At 38.9% G+C, this 21,369-nt stretch overlaps 1 protein-coding gene across 11 annotated transcripts in view; it reads left to right on the plus strand.

The window, feature by feature from the left end:
- The window catches only part of akt3a (v-akt murine thymoma viral oncogene homolog 3a), a 416,568-nt gene that overhangs the window by 323,623 nt on the left and 71,576 nt on the right, over window positions 1-21,369 (plus strand). For all 11 annotated transcript variants that reach the window (XM_069930899.1, XM_069930893.1, XM_069930900.1 and 8 more), the window contains 2 exons: window positions 11,292-11,414; window positions 13,164-13,292. In XM_069930899.1, the coding sequence (XP_069787000.1) occupies window positions 11,292-11,414; window positions 13,164-13,292 (252 nt within the window). The remainder of the gene's footprint in view (window positions 1-11,291; window positions 11,415-13,163; window positions 13,293-21,369) is intronic.

Raw genomic sequence — 21,369 nt, forward strand, 5'->3', positions numbered from 1 at the left:
AGTTTAATTCCACCTTCACCCCTGAACCCCAAAATAGTAAAATTATTTTGCCATTGCTCTGTACCAACTGGGCTCTCTGCAACTTTACAGTTTTACTTTAACCATGCACAGCACAACTCCGATTATCCAAAGTGGTTGGGACCAGGCCCATTTCGGAGAATTGGTCATTTATTTAAAACAGCCCAGTAGCAACAGCAAGTCACTTGTAACAGTGTTTAAACAACAACAAACAACAAAGGAAGGCTTTTTAATCATTAAAATAATGTTTAATTCTCACCAAAAATAATGCTGGCCACAGTCAATCACTAACACTTTCCCACCAAGGTCCTGCTCCTGTCCGGGAGCTTGAGGTCCCTGCTGCTGCCACCACCAGGAGCTCGAGGACCCCTGCTGCCGCCGCCGTGGGCCTGGGGTCCACTGCTGATGCCGCCGCCGGGAGCCCGATGTCCCCGGTCAGTTCGGCTCCTAAAAAAATTCAGATAAGTGAGGATTTCAGATATCTTCGTTTATCCGAAATTTCTGATGACAGGATTTTGGAGAATCTGATTTTGGATAATTGGAATTGTACTGTATGTCTAATGGTCTGCTTGTAAAAGAACCAATATCGCTGCATTTTGATAGATGTAGCAATAAACAAAGTACACCTTAAGCCAGGGGTGTCAAACTCAAATTCACGGAGGGCCAAAATTAAAAACTTGGACTAAGTCGAGGGCTGAACTAAATATTTATTGAAAATTTTCAACAACATCTGCATGTTTTCTCTTCTTTCAACATATGTAATGTTAAACTTTTTCTTATTAAAATAAATGTTTAATAATAGTTTTGGATCAACTCTTTCCAGAAGCATTAACAAATGAGAAATAAAATATTCAATAAATAATATTTCTCTATAGAGGATTTGTCAAATGTTGCTAGTGTGCTGTCGAATAGTAAAATCTGAGGGCTATTGAGAATGTGGGAGAATAACATGATTCCTGAAACAATCAAATGGGTGACTGATTGTGGGCATGAACTCTAGCAGGGTTATTTGCCATGCCCTTTTTCCATTGGTACAGATATCCTTTGATTTACACACTTTTCAAGTTTTATGCCTAATGAGCTTGTATCCAGGTGCAGGACCATTTTTAACCAGGAATATATTTATCACTGTGACATGAAACTATTGGAAGATCGTTTTATCCTGAGATTAAAGTTCATAATCCTTACTCAGGCCTGTGTGTGGGAGGGCGGGGTTTGCGGGCGATCGGGTTGGACAATGACAGTGCGGGGGGGCATCGGCTCTCGCTGCAGGGTGGCATCTCGGCGGATTAGCGTGAGTCGCGGGTCGGCCTGCGGCAGGGAGGGGGAGTGGGCAACGGTCCTGGCGAGGTCAGGCCCGAGGCCTCCGGTTCCGGGCGCTGGGAAGCGGCCTTGGCTTCCCCTGACACCGGCCAGGCCCCAAAACCAAAGTCCATGGGGACACCCTGCAACGTAAACAGAGGAGGTGGGGGCGATTAGCGGGCTGACGCCAAAGCATTCTGGGATTTGTAGTATTAGCTGTGCATGCGCTATACTGGCGCGGCGGCCAGCGGGCCACCTCTAATACATTTTTGAAATGATCTTGCGGGCCAAATATAATTATATCGCGGGACAAATTTGGCCCGCGGGCCAGAGTTTGACATGTGTGCCTTAAGCCTTCCAGTCGCAGTAATATCATAGTGAATCTCTTCTGCATCCTTTCCAATTTATTCATATCCTTCCTGCAGGCAGCCAGAACTGCATAAAAATAATAATAAAACACTGAAATATTGGAGTGACTAAGCTGGTCTTGCAATGTCCTTAGGAGGTAAAGATCTATAACTGAGCCTGAGCCCTTCTTCAAGGTACCTTAAACGCTGTGAGACATGCTGGGTTCCTCCAACATTTCTATACTTTTACTACAATTACAGTGTCTGCAGACTTTCATGTTTCACTCCAATCAAAACTGCATGCAGTACTCAAAGAATTGTCACATCTGATTGAGAAATACAAAATTGTTCGGCATAGGAAGGGGTAGATAGAAAGTTTTCTTAACAGATGTGTTCATAACCATAGACATTGCATTGAAGTGAGGTACAAGACATTTCAATGGGATTTGAAAATAACCTTTTCACTGAGAGGATCATTACTTTGCACATTATTTATTATTGATTTTTTTTAAAAATTTTGAATATTTATTTTCTGTATTGCACCGTTTGCTTGCAGTTTCTTTGTTTACGTTTCTCACTCTTGCATATGTATCTTTTTTCTTCAGTACTGTACAGTTCTGATGAGTTGAAATTCTTCCTGCCCGCAGGATGAAGAATCTCAGGGATGTATGTGATGTCATACAATCTTACAATAAATTTTAAGTTTGAACTTTGAAAATGTGGAATGAACTGTCTAGGGGTGTGATGGAGGGAGCTAGTTTCACAAAACATTGAGCAATTTAATTGCCGTAGCATAGAAGAATGCAGTCAGAGTACTGGAAAATATGATTAGTATAGAAAAGCATTTGATGCTAGCGTGAGCACTTGGCCTGTCTATGTACTGTCTGAATGATTCAATTATTCCAATGATTATTTACCCAAATGTATCCACAAACTCTTTGTGAGAGCCTAGTACAATGCCTGGTAAAGTGTAATTACTGGTCATGACATTGGCTTGGCTTCGCGGACGAAGATTTATGGAGGGGGTAAATGTCCACGTCAGCTGCAGGCTCGTTTGTGGCTGACAAGTCCGATGCGGGACAGGCAGACACGGTTGCAGCGGTTGCAGGGGAAAATTGGTTGGTTGGGGTTGGGTGTTGGGTTTTTCCTCCTTTGTCTTTTGTCAGTGAGGTGGGCTCTGCGGTCTTCTTCAAAGGAGGTTGCTGCCCGCCGAACTGTGAGGTGCCAAGATGCACGATTTGAGGCGATATCAGCCCACTGGCAGTGGTCAATGTGGCAGGCACCAAGAGATTTCTTTAGGTAGTCCTTGTACCTTTTCTTTGGTGCACCTCTGTCACGGTGGCCAGTGGAGAGCTCGCCATATAACACGATCTTGGGAAGGCGATGGTCCTCCATTCTGGAGACGTGACCCACCCAGCGCAGCTGGATCTTCAGCAGCGTGGACTCGATGCTGTCGACCTCTGCCATCTCGAGTACTTCGACGTTAGGGATGAAAGCGCTCCAATGAATGTTGAGGATGGAGCGGAGACAACGCTGGTGGAAGCGTTCTAGGAGCCGTAGGTGATGCCGGTAGAGGACCCATGATTCGGAGCCGATCAGGAGTGTGGGTATGACAACGGCTCTGTATACGCTTATCTTTGTGAGGTTTTTCAGTTGGTTGTTTTTCCAGACTCTTTTGTGTAGTCTTCCAAAGGCGCTATTTGCCTTGGCGAGTCTGTTTTCTATCTCGTTGTCGATCCTTGCATCTGATGAAATTGTGCAGCCATCGGATTAGGTTAAATAGACTAGCATATTTGACTCATTTTCAGTGTCAAATATACCTGAGAAAAATGGTTATTTATGAAATCGCAGATGAAAATGCCTTGATATATATTTGTTTAAAAACATCTTGTCTGAGTTTTAATAGCAACTTAATTATTTTAAGTAGCTTTGCTTGAAGTAATTCTTTTAAACATTAATATGCTGTAAACCTCATTGCTCAAATTTTTTACTGCTCATCTAAGTATTTCCATTCATGGAATGTTAGAGTAGGATGGAAGGCAAAGATGTTAGAAGAGATTTAGTGGGAGAGATACTATGATGGGTAGTGAACTGAGACAGTGGTCAATATCATTTACAGTTCATAGAGCACAATGGTTCAGACAGTAGAGCTACTGCTTCACAATACCTTTTATGCTGTCCGCACCAAGTTTATACTTTCTCCCTGTGACTGCACGAGTTTCCTCCCACGTCCTAAAAATTGTACTGGTTGGAAAATTAAATGGCAACTGTAAAGTGCCCTTTTACAGATGGGTGGTAGAATCCAGGAGAAATTGAGAATGTAAGGAGAATTGAAAAGAATGGGATTACTGTAGGATTGATGTAACTATGTGGTTGATAGTGTGAACTTAATAGGTAGGAGGGCCTGTTTCTGTGTTGTATCTGATTTTATTGCAATGGTTTTAAATTACTCATAAATGCTGTACATTATTGTAATTTTTTTAAAAAGGGTGATAGTTACAGATAAAGTAGGGTTAGTCAAAAAAAATTGTTGTTTTATAAGTTTGAGAGCACTGTATTAAATGTCTTGAATATTAATTTAAACAAGCCACATCAATTGTAAACAGAACCCTTTGTATTTGTCACCTTGCATATTTAGCTGCCTTCAGGAAGAAATATCGTACTTTAGTAAGACAAGCTAATGTCTTTTCCCTTTGTTCATGGCCATCTGATCTTGCTATCTTACCAGAGCATTGAAGAGCTAATTAAGAATGAACCACACTGGTAGTCGCATTTTGAGTAGACCAAGTATGATGGCAGATTTCCATGATGTGGACGTTCTCAGTATTCAACTAGTTGTAGTCACCATTGCTGATCGTCCTTCAATAATATCTTTGCGTTACCTGAATTTAACTTGCCTGCTTTTCATGGTAAAATTGGAATTAATGGACCTATCATCCTGAATTATACTCTGAACAGGCTCCCTAAGGTCCTATCCAAGAGTATCCTGATAGCCTTTAACAGCTTGCCTTTATCAGAAGTTTTCAGAACAGATTTTTTAAAGTCTCTTAACTGTTTATGGATTAATTACTACCCCATTTCCCCCAAAAATTAGTTCAATAATTTAAAAAATATTAAAATAGCAAATAAATTTGAAAAGTAAAATAAAGACTGCTCAGATTTTATTTCAGAAGTAAGTATAAAAATAAAGCATCAACTATAAAGAATATCTTATCCCCTTTGCTCATCGTGTCATTGCTCTGCCACTGGCCTTAATGGTGATCCACCTGGGCTTGTGTGGTATATCCAAGTTTGACCACACAAATCTAAGACCAACTGAATTGTAAATACCCAGCTGTTCATAACAGGTAAGATGGAACCAGCATTGCTTCCATGTCTGTAATCCAGCCGCCTGTAATCTAGTAATTTCACTACTGCTACAGTGTTCATATTGTAATATATTTTTGTGATTTTGATTTATATATACACAATTTGACATAATTTCTGAAATAAAGTTAAATGTATAACAGTAAAATAATGATAAGTAAAGACATTAAGTCACTTCAAGTCACAGGTAGATAGAATTGTGAAGAAACTTTTGGCATGTGGTCTTCATAAAGCAAAGTTGGGATGTTATGGTGAAGCTATACAAAACATTGGTGAGGCCAAATTTGGAGTGTTATGTGCAGTTTTAGTCACATAATAGCAGGAAAGATATCAATAAGATTGAAAGAGTGCAGAGAAGATTTACTAGGATGTTGCTGGAACTCAAGGAAATGACCTACAAGGAATGGGTTAGGACTTTATTCCCTAGAGGGTAGAGGAAGTTATGATGAGTATAGATCAAGCAAATGCAAGAGTGAAAAGGGAAATGTTGAATGGGAAAATTAGGGGGAAACTTCATACAGAGGGTAGTGGGTTGCCACCTGAAGTGGTGAATGCAAGCACCATTTTAACGAAGAAAAATTTGGATAGGAACTTGGGTGGGAAGGGTATGGAGGGCTACGGTCTAGGTGCAGGTCATTGGGACTAGGCAGATTAATAGTTGAGCACAAACTAGATGGGCCGCAGGGTTTTTTTCTGTTGACTGAGTTCCGCATTGCTGTGTGTTTTTACTGCAATCACAGCATCTGTCGACTTTCATGTTTCATTCTGTAGTTATATTGTTCTGTTTGCCAACACTTGGATATTAATTTATCCTAAACTTCAGAAATATGTCTGTAGTTATGAGGCAACATATGGAGCCTTACTTGATTGCTGCCAAATTATGATATTCATAATAAAGTTACATAAGACAGCATATCACGAGTGAGGATGGTACAATATGAAGGAGAGCCCTTTAGGTTCTGCTAAAATGTGTGGGCATGGGAGATGCCTGAAAACCTGGCTGGGAAGAATAGCCAGCAGAGATTATTGTGTGAGAAGTAAGAAATTGTTGAGTTTGGGAGTTTAGAATTGAGTTACAGATCTGAGAGAATAAATAACCCAAGAAACACAAGGGGACCTTGCTGGACAATACCCCAAAATGGAGACATCGGGCAAGTTATGTATATTTTCAAACATATTCAAATTTACAATCATATTCTGCTTACCTTTTTGCCTTTAGCAATAGAGATTTGGCTTCACATTGTTCTTTAACAAAATAATGGCTATCCTTGATTTTTTTTGTACAACTCCTGATGGGTAAAATTTCAAAGAATGTACAGAGATTTTAGGTTCATTATTAACCCTGAACTTCAAAAGAAGTGCAGAAGAATCATATTTACGTTTAACAGGCCTTGAACTTTGCCAAGTTTTGAAAATTGGCATGCATATTCCCTATTTCTGTGGTAACAGTAGCTCATTGGTACGCTGTGCTGGTAGATCTCTTGGAAAAGAGTCAAAGGAACTATTGATATGTGCATTGAAATTGAATATACTTTAATATGCAAGTTTTTAATGGTTTGTGGGTGATTAATAATATGACAAATGTGATGAGGCTGCTAACTTTGTTGTTAAGTATCAAAAGATTGCATTAGAGAAGATGTTCTTAAAATGGTAAAAAGCCGTAAAACTATCTAAAAGATGGTAAACTTGAAGATACGAATCATAACTTAATAACAGATATTGTTGCAATATGTGTTTTTGCCATTTGGTGCTGTGGCGTTTCCCTGAATCAGTTCGTGCAGCATCCAGAGTCTGAACTGATTAAAATTTGGGTAAAACTGGCAAATTATTCCAGATTAGAAAATAATTCAGTCCTCTAATCATGTGAATTTTTGGTTGAGACAAAAATTCTTTGTGATGCACAGATGTACGTAAATCAAGCTTTTTTATGAAAGTTCTCATGAGGCTTTCTCCCCTTTTCTTTGCCCCCTATTCAGTATCAATGCTGATCTTGTACTTTGCTATATTAATCCCATATCCCATGTTTTTCTGAATATTTAAAATGTATCTGATTCTGTCTTGAATGCAAACCCTCTTGGGTGGAAAATTTCTGAAATTCGCAACTCCATCGTGAAGACATTTCTCATCTCTTCTGAATGGCTTACATTATTTTGATCCCTAGTTTGAGATATCCCATTAAGGGGAAGCAAGACACCAGTATCATCTTGTCAAGCCAAGTAAGAATTTTTGTTTCAATGAGATCATCTCTCTTCTAAATTTAAGGTGTAATGACTCAATCTGTTTAAACTCCACTCATAAGGAATCCAATACTGCCTCCTCCCTGTCCCTCACTCTACTCAGTTTTTCTTAAATCTCAGGAATCAAATGGGATTCCCTAGATTGTGGATCTCTATGTCCATCCTAAATGGAGAGACCAAACCTTTAGAGAATATCTCCATTACAGTTTCACAAGGGTCAGATATATTTGTGGTGATACATCTTAACTCCTGTGTTTAAATAAAAGCTTCAATAAAGGTTAGTGTTCTGTTTGTTTTTCTAATTGCTTGTGATACAAATACTTTCAGTAATTTGTGTACTCATTGTGGTTCCATTAAAATATACAAGCTTATGGAGCACTTGTGAAGTAGATGTTTCCCTTCATTGGTATGTTAAGGACCAGGGGTTATCGTTTCAAAATAAGGAGTTGGTCATTTAGGACAGAGCTAAGCGCTGGGTGGGTCACGTCTCCAGAATGGAGGACCATCGCCTTCCCAAGATCATGTTATATGGCGAGCTCTCCACTGGCCACTGAGACAGAGGTGCACCAAAGAAGAGGTACAAGGACTGCTTAAAGAAATCTCTTGGTGCCTGCCACATTGACCACCGCCAGTGGGCTGATCTCGCCTCCAACCGTGCATCTTGGCGCCTCACAGTTCAGCGGGCAGCAACCTCCTTTGAAGAAGACCGCAGAGCCCACCTGACTGACAAAAGACAAAGGAGGAAAAACCCAACACCCAACCCCAACCAACCAATTTTCCCTTGCAACCGCTGCAACCGTGCCTGCCTGTCCCGCATCGGACTTTTCAGTCACCTACGAGCCTGCAGCAGACGTGGACTTTTTACCCCCTCCATAAATCTTCGTCCGCGAAGCCAAGCCAAAGAAAGAAGAAGAAATAATTGTACCCAAATGATATGAATCAACCCAAAGGGGTTGAGTCAAAGTTTCTGAATATATTCATGACATAATGTTTTGAATAGTAAGGAAATTGAAGGAAATGGGGTTAATGCAGTTAGTACCTTGTGCCAAGGTAGAAGATCAGTATGATCTTATTGACTGATAGAGGAGGTGCAAGGGCCAAATAGCTAATGCCTACCATTTCTCGGATTTCTTCGTTTGCAACTGGTCTTGGTTCCAAAATTAATTTCTTATGACTCTATCCTAACCTATGACCTTTGCCAACAATAAGGACAAGGGCAGCAAAAGCATACAAATACCACTGCCAAGAAGTCCTCCAAGCTACATACCGTCCTTGAATATGTATCTCTCTTCCTTCACCGTGACTGGGTCAAATTTATAAAATTCTCTCCCTGACAGGATTGCGCGTATACCCACACTTGAAAGAGTTCAGCAGTTCGAAAAGGCACATCAGTACCGCCTTCTTAAAGTTAATTGAGAATGGGCCAATAAAATCTGCCTCAGCCTGCAAAACCCACATTTTCTGAATAAAAGGAAAGTAAATACTGGCAAAAAGAAAACATTATATACAGGAATCAAAAAGCTTTTATTTAACTACAAACCCACATAACCATAGGTCTAAAATTATTATTTATTGGCATAGCTTGATTTACCTTTATTTTAAACAGTGCTGTCTGGATGTAAGATGAGACTACAAATGGTGAAAATGCATATTGCAGGCATTACCTCTTACTCAGTTGCAATTCATGTCCTCGTTTCCATTGCTTTTTAAGTACCTTTCCCTTTTGTTGTCTTAAGATCTTTTCTCAATTGTTAAGTGCTTAGTAGCTCAACTTTATGCATTATGTATTAGTTCGCCGCAAGACCTACCACATATTTAATATGCTTTATGTGACAACTAACCAATATGAAAGTTGGACTTCTGAGTAGATCAGGGAAAATCAGAACTCTGATTTAGTTTAAGCCCCCAATAGGATGCTATAGAGGAGGCATTTGAGTAACTTTTGGATGATTAAGGATGGAAAATTGTCAGCCTTAAATGATTGCCAGCATTTAATGGTGAATTCTATTAGATAGTTAATTATAGTAAAAAAAAATTGCCAGATTGATAAACTGTAGCATACTGATAAAATGTTGAAAGAATGGTACAGTAGTCAGTTGTGACTGATGAGTATATTACATTTGATATTGAAGTAGCCTAAATAAAATTATGAAATTCTTTTTGAATGTTCCTACAGTAACAAAATTAACACAATAGCATAAGGAATAGGAGCTGGTATAGCCCATCTGACCTGATGAACCTGCACCACCATTCAATAAGGCCTTGGCTGATCTGGGCATGAACTCACATCCACTTACCAGCCCATATCCAAGTAACCTTAATTCCCTTATTATTCAAAAATTTCTTGAACTTAAGGGAGGTTCTGCTACAACTGTACAGAGTACTGGTCTCACCTGGAATACTATAAAATTCCAGTCTCATTATTTGAGAAAGAATATATTAGCTTTGGAGGCAGATCACCAGGTTGATTCTTGGAAAAGAGGGGGTTAGCTTACGAGGTGAAAGTGAGTAGCATGGGACTCTGCAATCAGGTTTAGAGGATGGGGGTGGGTGTCTTAAATACATACAAATCATGAAAGAAAGAAATAAGATCGAAGCAGGGAAGATATTTCCACTGGCAGATGAGACTAGAACTCAGGGACATAACCTCATGTACAAGGGATGCAGATTTAAGATAGACAAGGAAGAACTGTTTCTCCCAGAAATATCCATGAAATATTCTGCCCAATGGATAGTACATGCTGCCTCATTAAATATATTTAAGGCACAGATAGACACATTTTTGAATAATAGGGGAATTAAGGTTACCAGGTCAAGCTGGTTATCGGTTATAACTTTTTGCTATTCATGTATAACCAGTCCTAGGTCTATCTCCAAATGATACAATTTTTCACCACTTAAATAATTGTACGATTTACTAATTTTCATTCCAAAGTGATGACCTCACATTGACCAACTTTGGACCCCATCTGCAAGAACCTTGCAGACTCCTGTTGGGTATCTAGATGACTCTGTAAACCCTATTCACTACTCAATTTGGTTTCCTTCTCAATTTAATGTCATCAGCAAAGTTACATCTTTAAAATGTTTGTGATATTCAAGATTTAAAAAAAATCATTTTAATTAATTTGTTTTTAATGTGTACATTATATTCTAAAGCACTAGAATTTTGATATGGTTATGAATTTGGCATATGTTTCAATATTGGTATATCAAAGATCAATAATTAAATATTTTTAATTTAACAGCAAAACAGCACTAGAATTTTATCATCATTTTTGTATTTGTTCCACTTTTTCTTAGAGATCACAATTTTAAAATAATTTCAGATTCTTTTAATTTTAAAGAAAACATTATACAATATTAAAATATATTTAATGGAATATATTTTTATTCATTTTCATCTATTCAGAAAATTGCACAATGCAGGATTTCTCCTTTGCATATGTTCAGAAAATCTTGTTAATATATCTTGAGAAAGAATTAGATTGAATTAGTATACCCTTTAATTGCAATATATAAAATTTGATAGTTACAGGAATAGATTATTTAAAATGACTAATCCCTGTTTGACACATACAAGTCTTTCTTATGCAAATTTTAATGGCAGGTCAATTAATTCGGGACTGCTTGAAGGTAACAGTGGTAATTTGTATGAATGCCTATGACAGTGTGAGCATACAGGTATTTGACAATGCAGCTCAACATCTGACAATATGAAAAGGATAATTAGATTGCATTGCTGCACTTTTTTTCAGGAGTAAGTAGGAGGTTAAATAGGCAGTGCACAGAATGTCTAGAACAAGATTGGTATATTGATTAAAAAGCTGATTTAGCAGCTCACATTTCCCCTTGGAAAGTTTGAAAGATAAGCCAGCTGCTGTCTCGGAGTCATCAGTATCTACCAAGGGTACACTATCTATCGGCACAATATGGTGATGAGAGGTGTTTTATGTTTGTGTTAATTTTCCCCACTAAATCAGTAATTATTACAATACTGTCCCTGCTGTTTATCTTGCAGCTGTTTTTCCATTTGTCGAGAGAACGTGTGTTCTCAGAGGACCGCACACGCTTCTATGGTGCAGAAATTGTCTCAGCTCTAGATTATTTGCATTCCGAGAAGATTGTGTACCGAGATCTCAAGGTAACAATGTAATCAGAATTTATTTTTTCCCCCCAACACGAGGAACACACTTGAAATTATTCATAACCTACTTGCAACAGTAGGTTTGCTCCCACCATAGATTAAAGTGACAGGCTTCACTAATTTATATTAGAATTTGTTGGATCTCTTAATGTTTTAAAATTGCCCCACACCACCCCCCCCCACCACCCCCAATTCCTGACACTTCAGTTTAATTCCCCAAATTTTATTTTGTTTCCTATAATTTACCTTTGGCTATGGCAGATGATGGTGTCCATCTTTTATTTTCCAACTATATGTCTTTATAAAAAACCACAATTGGACATGAATGGTCAAAAGTTATTGTATCCTCTCAGTTCCTTTTGTTTTTGTTTCTGAGCTAGTATTGGTGAACATGTTAATTCCTTTGACACTATTTGGTAAAAGTTTAAATCCAAACTTGAACATGATACAATATTACTTTATATTTTAATCCTCAATTGTCATTTCGTGAATTAATGTAAATATCACTTTTTAACATGTAAAATGCTTGTGCGTAAAGCACTATAAAGGGATAAAAAATGTATACTAAGACATAAAATATGTTAGGATAGATCAAAATTTTAATTTACTTTATTTTAAGTGGGTTGCTGTAGGAGTAAGTAACTGAAGCATATATGGGTGTAGCATTTAAGAGGTAAAATGGAAGTCAGCATTTCTGGGGGCATCAAGACAAAGAATTTCTAAACATTGTTACCACACAAAATTTTTTAATATCGAGAGTGGCTGAAGTAGAAATTCTAAGGGAAATGAACTAATTAAGAAGACAGAAAAATGAAAGACTCTGAGCCAAGGGTGCAGCACTTGGTTTTAGATGGTTCCATAGATGGAGAAGTGGGATAAATAGCTTGTTGAGCTTTAAATCTTGTGTTGGGTCCATTGGTTGTGCAATAGTTGTGGAAAGAATGGTGTGATTTTTCAAATAACATTTTGTGTGTGGAAAGAGGAAGGGAGGTTAACAAACCTGAGAATATTTTTCAAATTATTATAATGGTAGGTGCTACAGAGATTGAGTACTTGTATTTATTTGTTCAAAATTCTTATGTAATTTGGTGCTTGTTGACCTGTCTTAAAATCACATGATTTGAATACATTTTAATGGTTGCCAGGAAAATAATCCTGACAATGATTGATTTAAATGTGGCATTGTTTCAAATTGTGAAATGAATTGAAAAATTTAGGAGTCATAAAATTTCAGTTACTTTGGTCAAAAATCAAGTCGGCCCATAATTTTTTAGCAAATGGATGTGATTGCTGTCACCACTAGGAATTATGTTGTAATCACAATGGTAAACAATTGATGAACATTAATCAGATGAAATATGTTTTCATGTTTGCTGAAATGCAATATCTATTTTTTTGTCACAAGAGGAAGGTAAAAGCTACAACAATTAGCTGAAGTTTTTTTTGTTTGGAGTTGCCCAAAGAAAATAATTTTGTTTCTCTGTTCTTATGATCTCCTGTGTAATCTAGGGTTAATGATATAATGACAGAGGACAGTCTTGTGTACAGCGTAACTTCCAAAGTGATCAAGAGTGTCAAGAAGTTAAGTTAGAGCTTGTACAAATGGTGTTCATTTTCTTTAGTGTGTTTATTTTTTGGTTCTGTAATTCAGACTTCTTTAATGCCACATGACCTGTTTCAAATGTACTCATCATTGATGCCTTTTGCATAACGGTGTACCAATTGATTTTTTTTATATATATATAGTTGGAAAATTTGATGTTAGACAAGGATGGGCACATCAAAATCACAGATTTTGGACTTTGCAAAGAAGGAATTACAGATGCTGCTACCATGAAAACATTTTGTGGTACTCCAGAATATTTGGCTCCAGAGGTAGGGTTATTATAATTAAAGTAATATCGTGTTAAAATGTAGCAATTTCATGAAAGTAGCTTGTTTGCCTTTTATTTGTTGAAGTCTATGGGAAAGTCTTATTGTGTTTGTTACATCACGTTATGACATTATCATGAAGAAAATTGTTCAAAGTAATTTAAACAGTGTAGTTACCAGAAAATTTTAATTCCTAATTCTGCTAATTTAATTTTCAGTTCTTTAGCCAAGATGTATAGGTATTGAAAACAAGTTATTCAATTAACTGGAAAATGGTTTTCACAACAAGTTGGCAGTGTAAAAAAAAAATCTTACTGACGCTCTGAATTACCTTTTAGAAATCAAATTAATAATTCCAGCTGTTTTTAATGTTTTGTTCTTCAAACTGTGGTAAATTATTTCTATGGGGTTTTCAGGAATAAAAGTTGGTTCAGTATTTAATATTGTTGCTTTAACTCTTGAGTAGAAGATTCAAATGCTCCCAATTTTGTTGTTGAATTTATTTTTCATCGTTTTGTGTACATTTATTTAATACTAAAAGTTCTATTTTCCGTCTCCTACATCGGATATCTGAATGTTTTGGATACTCGTCAAATGTAGAATTTTGATCAGCTTTGTTCAATAAGTTGTAAACAAAAGAGAGATAATAAGTCATGATAAAGGTAAGGGAAATTGAGGAACTGCTCTGAAGATCAGTCAAGTCCATTATCCTATATCTACTGATTGCCAATAAAAATAACATTAGCAGAAAACTGAAACTAAGATGTTCTGTCAGTGGCTGTGGCAGACGTCCGAAGCATAAGAAAATGAGAAAAATGTAAATTAAGTGTGATACAGCATGGAAGGAGGTCCTTGCGTCTCTGAATTCATGTTCTGCTGGGTCATATATCCAACCAGACTAATTACATTTCAGGCTATGGTGCCTGTTTAACCATTTATTGAGTGTCCTGAGAGCATCTGCCTCTACAACCCACGCAGGCAGTGAATTCCAGTTTCATCAATCCTCTAGCTGAAAAATTTCTTCCTCAGATCCTTTAAATTTTCCACCTTTTATCTTAAACCGTCAGATTATATATACTTGTGATTAAATGTATTTTGGAAAGTTTCTCATTGTCTATCTCTCTGCTCCTTCTAAGTTGGTGTATACAATTCAGGTCCCACTCAGCCTTCTCGGCTCTAAATAAAACAAATTCAGCCCTTCAGATGTCTTGTAGCTGGAATGCTCCATGTCAGGTGACATTCCGATCAATCTCCTTGAAAACTCTCCAGTGTAGTTGGTGTCTTGCTAGAGCTAATGGTACAAAAGCATTAACATTACAAGGTGAAAGAGAGTAGCATGGGACTCTGCAATCAGGTTTAGAGGATGGGGGTGGTTGTCTTAAATACATACAAATCATGAAAGAAAGAAATAAGATCGAAGCAGGGAAGATGTTTCCACTGGCAGATGAGACTAGAACTCAGGGTCATAACCATGTACAAGGGATGCAGATTTAAGATAGACAAGGAAGAACTGTTTCTCCCAGAAATATCCATGAAATATTCTGCCCAAAGAAGTAGTACATGCTGCCACATTAAATGTATTCGCCTCCCTGCTTTTGTATTCTATTCCTTGACTAACGGAAGGTAAGCATTCTCAGTGCTGCATTGACTACTTTATCCATCTATACCGCTGCCTTCGATGATCCTTCAACGTGTGCACCAAAGACTCTCCCTTGCTCTTGCCATTAACTTTATCCCAGCCTTATAAGTCCTGTCAAAATGGGGCATCTTAGTTTTCAGGATTAAATTTCATCTGCACTGCACTTCCAATTTAATCAACGAAACAATCCAGAAACCAAAGACTATCCGCCTCACTTTCATCGAGACAACCAATTCTCATGACGTCGGAGAACTAACGACATTTGCGTCCAGATAATTAATGAATAACAAGGATCCTCGCCATGATTACCTTTGTCCATCACTGATCACAGGCTTCCATTTGCAAAAGCAACCCTTTCAATTACCAAATTGTCCTGGTTTCCAAGGACTCTTACTTTTTTGACCAGTCTTTTCTCTGGGACCTTCTCGTGGGCCCTTATTGAAATCGACCAACCGTAATACCCTCACTTCAAATTTCAAGGATGAAAGAAGCAGGGCTGTCCCTGATCACACTGTCCCTCTGTAAGTGCAGATTCATCCTGTCGCTCAAGATCTTTTCCACTATTTTTCCAGCCACAGCTGTAGGACTCACTAGCCTATAATTACCTAGCTTATCCTTGCATCTCTTCATGAATTAAGATGTATTTTTTTACCATCTTTCAGTCATCTCTCACCTCTTCTGTGGCCAGAGTGGATTTGAAAATTTATTTCAGAAAAACAGCATTCTCCTTGCCTCTTAGGCATCGTAGTATAAATGTCATCAAGCACTGGGAACTTACCTACCTTTAAACTACAGAGACATCTAATCCCTTTTCCTTTTACAGTGTAATTTGCCCTAGATTTTCACCACCCCCCTTCTTGGAATTCTCCAACCACAATGTCCTCAATATTGAAAACATATGAGAAGTATTCATTTAAAATCTCATGTACTATGCATCTCCTTACTCCAGCACAAATTGCCTCTGGTCCCGAATGAGACCCTTTTCTCTGGTTATCCACTTGTCTGAATTTACTCATAAAATATCCTGGAATGTTCCTTGATTTTCCTGTAAACTGCAATTTAAAAAAAAAACCCTTCACTTTATCCTCTGATTACTTTTATTTATAAACTACCTCCCCTCCCTCTTAAACATTTTATACTTCTGTAGGGCTTCTCCTGTGTCATTTCTCTAAACATTGAGTTTTTTTGTTAAACTCCTGTAGAATATCACTGGATAAGGGAAATACTATGTGGTAGGCAATGGATTTATCATTGGGCTGTTGTCAGAGATTCATAAATGTCAACTGGTGAAGAATATCATTTATATTTGGAATAGTGATAGGGAGCTGGATGAACTCTGGATCATTTGGGAGCCAAAAGAGGCGCTATACAGAAGCTACATGGAGACAGTCACACCCAAGAGGCAAGAGACTGGTAACTGAGTGATTATCAGCAACAAGTCATCGTGGTTACAGTCTGGCCTTTCAGCTAGAAGGAAGTGGGGAGAAGTGGAGAACTATAGTGAATGGGGAGTAGATAGGAGGCTCTGGAAACAAGATTGAGACTCCCGGATGGTATGTTGCTTCCCAGATATCAAATCGAGTCCACAGAATTCTCAAGCAGAACAGTGAGCAGCCAGATGTCGTGATACACACTGGTTCCAATTACATCACAAGTTCACAAAATACAGGAGCCCATTGGCCCATTGAGGATATCGACATGATTGGAAAAGGAATGAGGTCCTGAAGAGGCAATGTAGGGAGTTAGGAAGGAAGCTAAAAAGCAGGGCCTCAAGGGTGGTAATCTCTGGATTGTGCCAGTGCCACATGCCAGTGAGGGCAGATATAGAAATTTATGACAGATGAATGCATGGCTGAAGAGTTGGCACAGGGGACAGGGATTCAGATTCGTGGGTTATTGGGATCTCATTTGGGAAGGGTATGACCTGTGCAAAAAAGACAGGTTGTCCTTAAACAGGAGGGGGACTAATTTATCGAAGCCCTTCAGGGTGGCTTCGTAGAACAGCTTGTGGCTGAGCCAACCAGGGAAATGGTAATTCTGGATTGGACATTGTGCAGTGAACCAGAGTTGATAAGGGAGCTGAAGGTATGGAAACCTTAGGAGGCAATGATTAAAATTAAGAGATTTTACCCTGCAGTTTGAGAGGGAGAAACTAAAATCAGATGTCACTATACTTGGGAACAAAGGGCACTACAGAGCTATGAGAGAGGAAATGTAAAAAGTTGATAGGAAAGACACACTAGCAGGGAGGAAGCCAAAGCAGTAATGGCTGGATTTTCTGTGAGAACTAAGGATGGTGCAGGACAGGTATATTCCAAAATAAGAAGAAATATTTGAATGAAAAATGACACAACTGTGGCTGACCAGAGAAAATGCCAAAGTAAAAGCAAAAGGGCATTCAAGGAAGCAAAAATTAGTGGGAAGATGGAGGGCTGGGAAGCTTTTAAAATCTTACAGAAAGCAACTAAGAAGGTCATTAGGAAGGAAAATTAAAAACACAATGCTGGAGAAACTCAGCAGGTCAAACAGTGTACATTTTATGGCAAAGATAAAGATACAAAACTGACATTTTGGGCTTGAGCCCTTCGTCAAGGTATGAAAAATTGTTGGCAGACATCCGAACAAAAAGATAGGGGTGGGGGGGAGCATGGTCCCATAGGCAGGAGGTAATAGGTAGAGAAGGGAAAGAGGGCACAGTAGCAAGAAGGAGGAGGGGGGAGAGCTAGGTAAATAGAGAGAAAAGTGGGTTAAGAGCTAAGGAATAGAAAACAGGGGAAGAGAAGGAGAAAAGAGAGTAGGTTAGCAGAAACCCAGAGAAGTTGATGTTAATTCCATCTGGCTAGAGAGTGCTCAGGTGGAAAATCAGGTGTGGTTTCTCCAATTTACGGGGGTCTTGGTGGGATAGTACGAGGCCACGGACAGACATGCGAGTATGGGAATGGGACGCAGAAATGAAATGGTTGGCTACTGGGAGGTCCCTGTCACTGATGCAGACAGAATGAAGGTGCTCAGGAAGGAAAAGATGAGATTTAAAAGGAGGCTTGAAATTAATATCAAAAAGGATACAAAAAGCTTTATAAAGTATATTTAGAGTAAAATGGAGGCAAGACTATATATAGGACTGATAGAAAATGATGCTGGAGAAATTCCAATGGGAGACAAGAAGATAGCAGAGGAATTTAATGAGTAGTTTATATCAGTCTTCATTGTGGAAGACATTACCAGCATACTGGACTTATGGGGGTTATGAGCCCAGAGGAGCCATAAACCCAGCAGCAATAGATATTTACCAAGACAAATGGTTACTTAAACAGAAGTTGCTTTTAATTATCTTTAAACATGAAAACAGAATCAGGCTTTAACTTATCACGATTGACTTAACTAACCTAACTTAACCCCCTTCTAATTCTAAGCGCACGTTTATGTAATGTGCATGTAAGTTCAGAAAAGTTCTTTGGTTCACAGTCCAATCTCACTTCTCATTCCTCCCAAGTTCACTGGTTGCAGGCAATTCTTACACTGTGCACAGAATTTAACATTTATAAAGTTCACCAGGCTTTGGTGCTTGAAAGGTAAATGGTTACACTCACGTAGGTTCTTGTCATTTTTCGGAGAGAGATTTGTTGTTCCTTTTTAATCAGCCACTTCAGTGTCTTGCCGAAGAAACTTGCCCCTTCAGGATTCTCCAGATGATAACCTCTTTCTTTCAGGTCACCACAGAGTTCCTTTTTGTTTCCCTTATTCCAAGTGAAACATTAGGCAGCCAGTCCTCTCCTCTTGCATGAACCACAAGGGCTTTGACCAGGCTGAACCAAGAACTCACAACTTGTCTTCCAAATGGAGCTTTCCACAAGCATATCAGCTTGTCCTGTTCCATGTAGTGAGAAGGAAACGGAGAGGCTGCAGCCTACTTCTGCTCCCATAGCTTATGGTTTTGACCTTCCTTATCTATCTAAACACAGGTAAAAAATTTAATATGAGTGCAACAAAAATTACAGTTTGACAATCAATTTAGAAAATGGGGCAGCACGGTTGGTGTAGTGTTTATTGAAGCGCCAGCGATCGGGACTGGGGTTCAAATCCCAAGCTGTCTGTAAGGAGTTTGTATGTCCTCCCCATGTCTGCGTGGGTTTTCCCCAGGGGGCTCCCATTTCCTGTCACTCTTCAAAACGTTTAGGTCAAATTGGGTGTAAATTGAGCGGCAGAGACTCATGGAGCTAAAGTGGCCTGTTACCATGCTGTATGTCTAAAGTTTAAATCTAAAATGTATTTTGTATTTCTCCCTTCACCCCAAAGACTTTGTATGTGAAAATAATTTTTGGAATCTTAGCACTTAGTGGTGCTGACAGATAACTTCAGAGCTGGGTGATATTTGTATCATGTATTCTTGCAAGAAAAAATGGATTCTAAATAATGGCAGATGGTGACAGATGGTGAAGGTGGTACAGGTATTTGTGAAATCCAGTAAAATGCTTTCAGTAGAACTGTTGTAAAACAATAAAAATTCCCTTGTTGCCAGCATAGATTCTTTTTCGATTGAGACATTTTTAAATGTGTTACCAATACCTCTTTGGGTAGAATGCTGAGATGATGATCCAACCAAATAACTATTACTTTCAATATTTTCTATAATGGATGAGGTTAAAATATAGGTAATTGAGCAAATTTGTATCAGAGAGTGGAACAGGCTGCCAGGAATAGTGGTGGAAGCAGAGAATAGCAGTATTTGAGAGGCTTCTGGAGAGACGTGTGTAGGGGGTGGAGGCACATCTGTTGGGTGGAAGCAGCAGAGTTTGAAGCATCGTGTTAACCTCAGACATGCGGGTCCCGCCCCATTCCCATGCCGACATTTCTGTCCTTGGCCTTGTGCCCTATCAGATTGAGATCACTTGCATATTGGAGGAGAACATTGTATTCTGCCTGGGTGTCCTCCAACCAGATAGCATTAGCATTGACCTCCAGTTTCCTTTATCGCCCACCTTCCTGTCTGTCCCTTTTCCCTATCCGTATTTCTCCTTTCTTCTTGTTTAGTCTGATTTCCGTTTGTCTTCTTAATTCCAGCTCTGCATTCACAGAGCCACCCCCTCCTCCGATCAATTCTCATCTTTCCTCTCATGTCCTCTCATCCATGTCCAGTTATGGCCTTCTGGTTATTGGTCTATGCTCCTCCCACTGCTCTTTCTTCTCTCTTCCCACTCCTCTCCTCCCCTGCCTTTTTATTCAGGCTTCTGCCTGCTTTATGTACATACCTTGCCCAAAACAATGGTTATATATCTTTACCTCCTATGGATGTTGCATGATCTGTTGAGTTCCTTCAGCATTTTTGTGTTTTTACTACAATCACAGCATCCAGAGAAGTTAATGTTTCACTTGAATCATAGAGGTGCTCTCAGAATAAGTAAATAGAGAGCATTCTGTCCCATCCTTGCTCAGGGTTCAAGTATTGGGAGTGCAAGTATTGCTTGTTGCAGGATTCCCAGCTTATTTGCTTGTGACCACAATAATTTACAGCCATTTAAATTTATGGTTAGTGGTGACCTCTGAGAGTATAATAGTGGAGGAATCTGTGATGTTGTTTAAAGTGAGTGGAAGGTGATTAAACTCTTGTTAAAGGTGGTTATTATTTTACATCTTCATTGCACGAATGTTACTAAAGTGTATGTCATTCTCACAGTGAGAGGCTATGGAATCAGTTTACCTAAATTGTGCACTGCAACTGAAGGCCAGGATTGTGGCATACAAATTATACAACTCAGCCCTACACAGGAAAGTTCAGTGAAGCTTGCACAAGGCCATCAGGGATGCTAAGAGGCAATACGGAACCCGATTTGTGATCTAGACAAACTTCACAGACATAAGGTGCTTATGTCAGGACATGCACGCCAATACAGGCTGCAAAGCAAAACCGAGCAGAATTGCAAATGAGCTCAGCCCTCCAGGATGGTCTCAAAACATTCTATTCTCACTTCAAGCATGATGTCATCAAGCCAGTGGAACCTACCTTCTACATTTGCATGCATCCACACCCACATAATCATCACAGATGTCAGATGGGCCTTCAAGAGAGTGAACCCTTGGAAAGTGACTGTCCTAGATTGAGTCCCTGACCGTGTTCTTCATGCCTATGCAGACCAAGTGTCGGGAGTATTCACAAACATCTTCAACTTCTCTCTCTGATGGGCTAAATTAATCTTGGGTTTCCTAACCACTAGACCACAATCAAATTTAAATTTTTAGTAAGAATTTTGTTGAGAACATCTTCACAATATTCATCACCACCAGAGCACTATAGGGCTGCATTCTTAGCTCCTTGCTCTACTCTGTTTACACCAGTCGTTTTCAAATTGCCTCCATAGTCACATTCTACCTTAAGCCATCACTCTGTCATGTGCTCTGTAATTAGTAAGGGATTGCTTAAGGTGGTATGTGAATGGGAAGAAT

The sequence above is a fragment of the Narcine bancroftii genome, chromosome 4, assembly GCF_036971445.1.
Source record: "Narcine bancroftii isolate sNarBan1 chromosome 4, sNarBan1.hap1, whole genome shotgun sequence".
Classification (NCBI taxonomy): Eukaryota; Metazoa; Chordata; class Chondrichthyes; order Torpediniformes; family Narcinidae; genus Narcine; species Narcine bancroftii.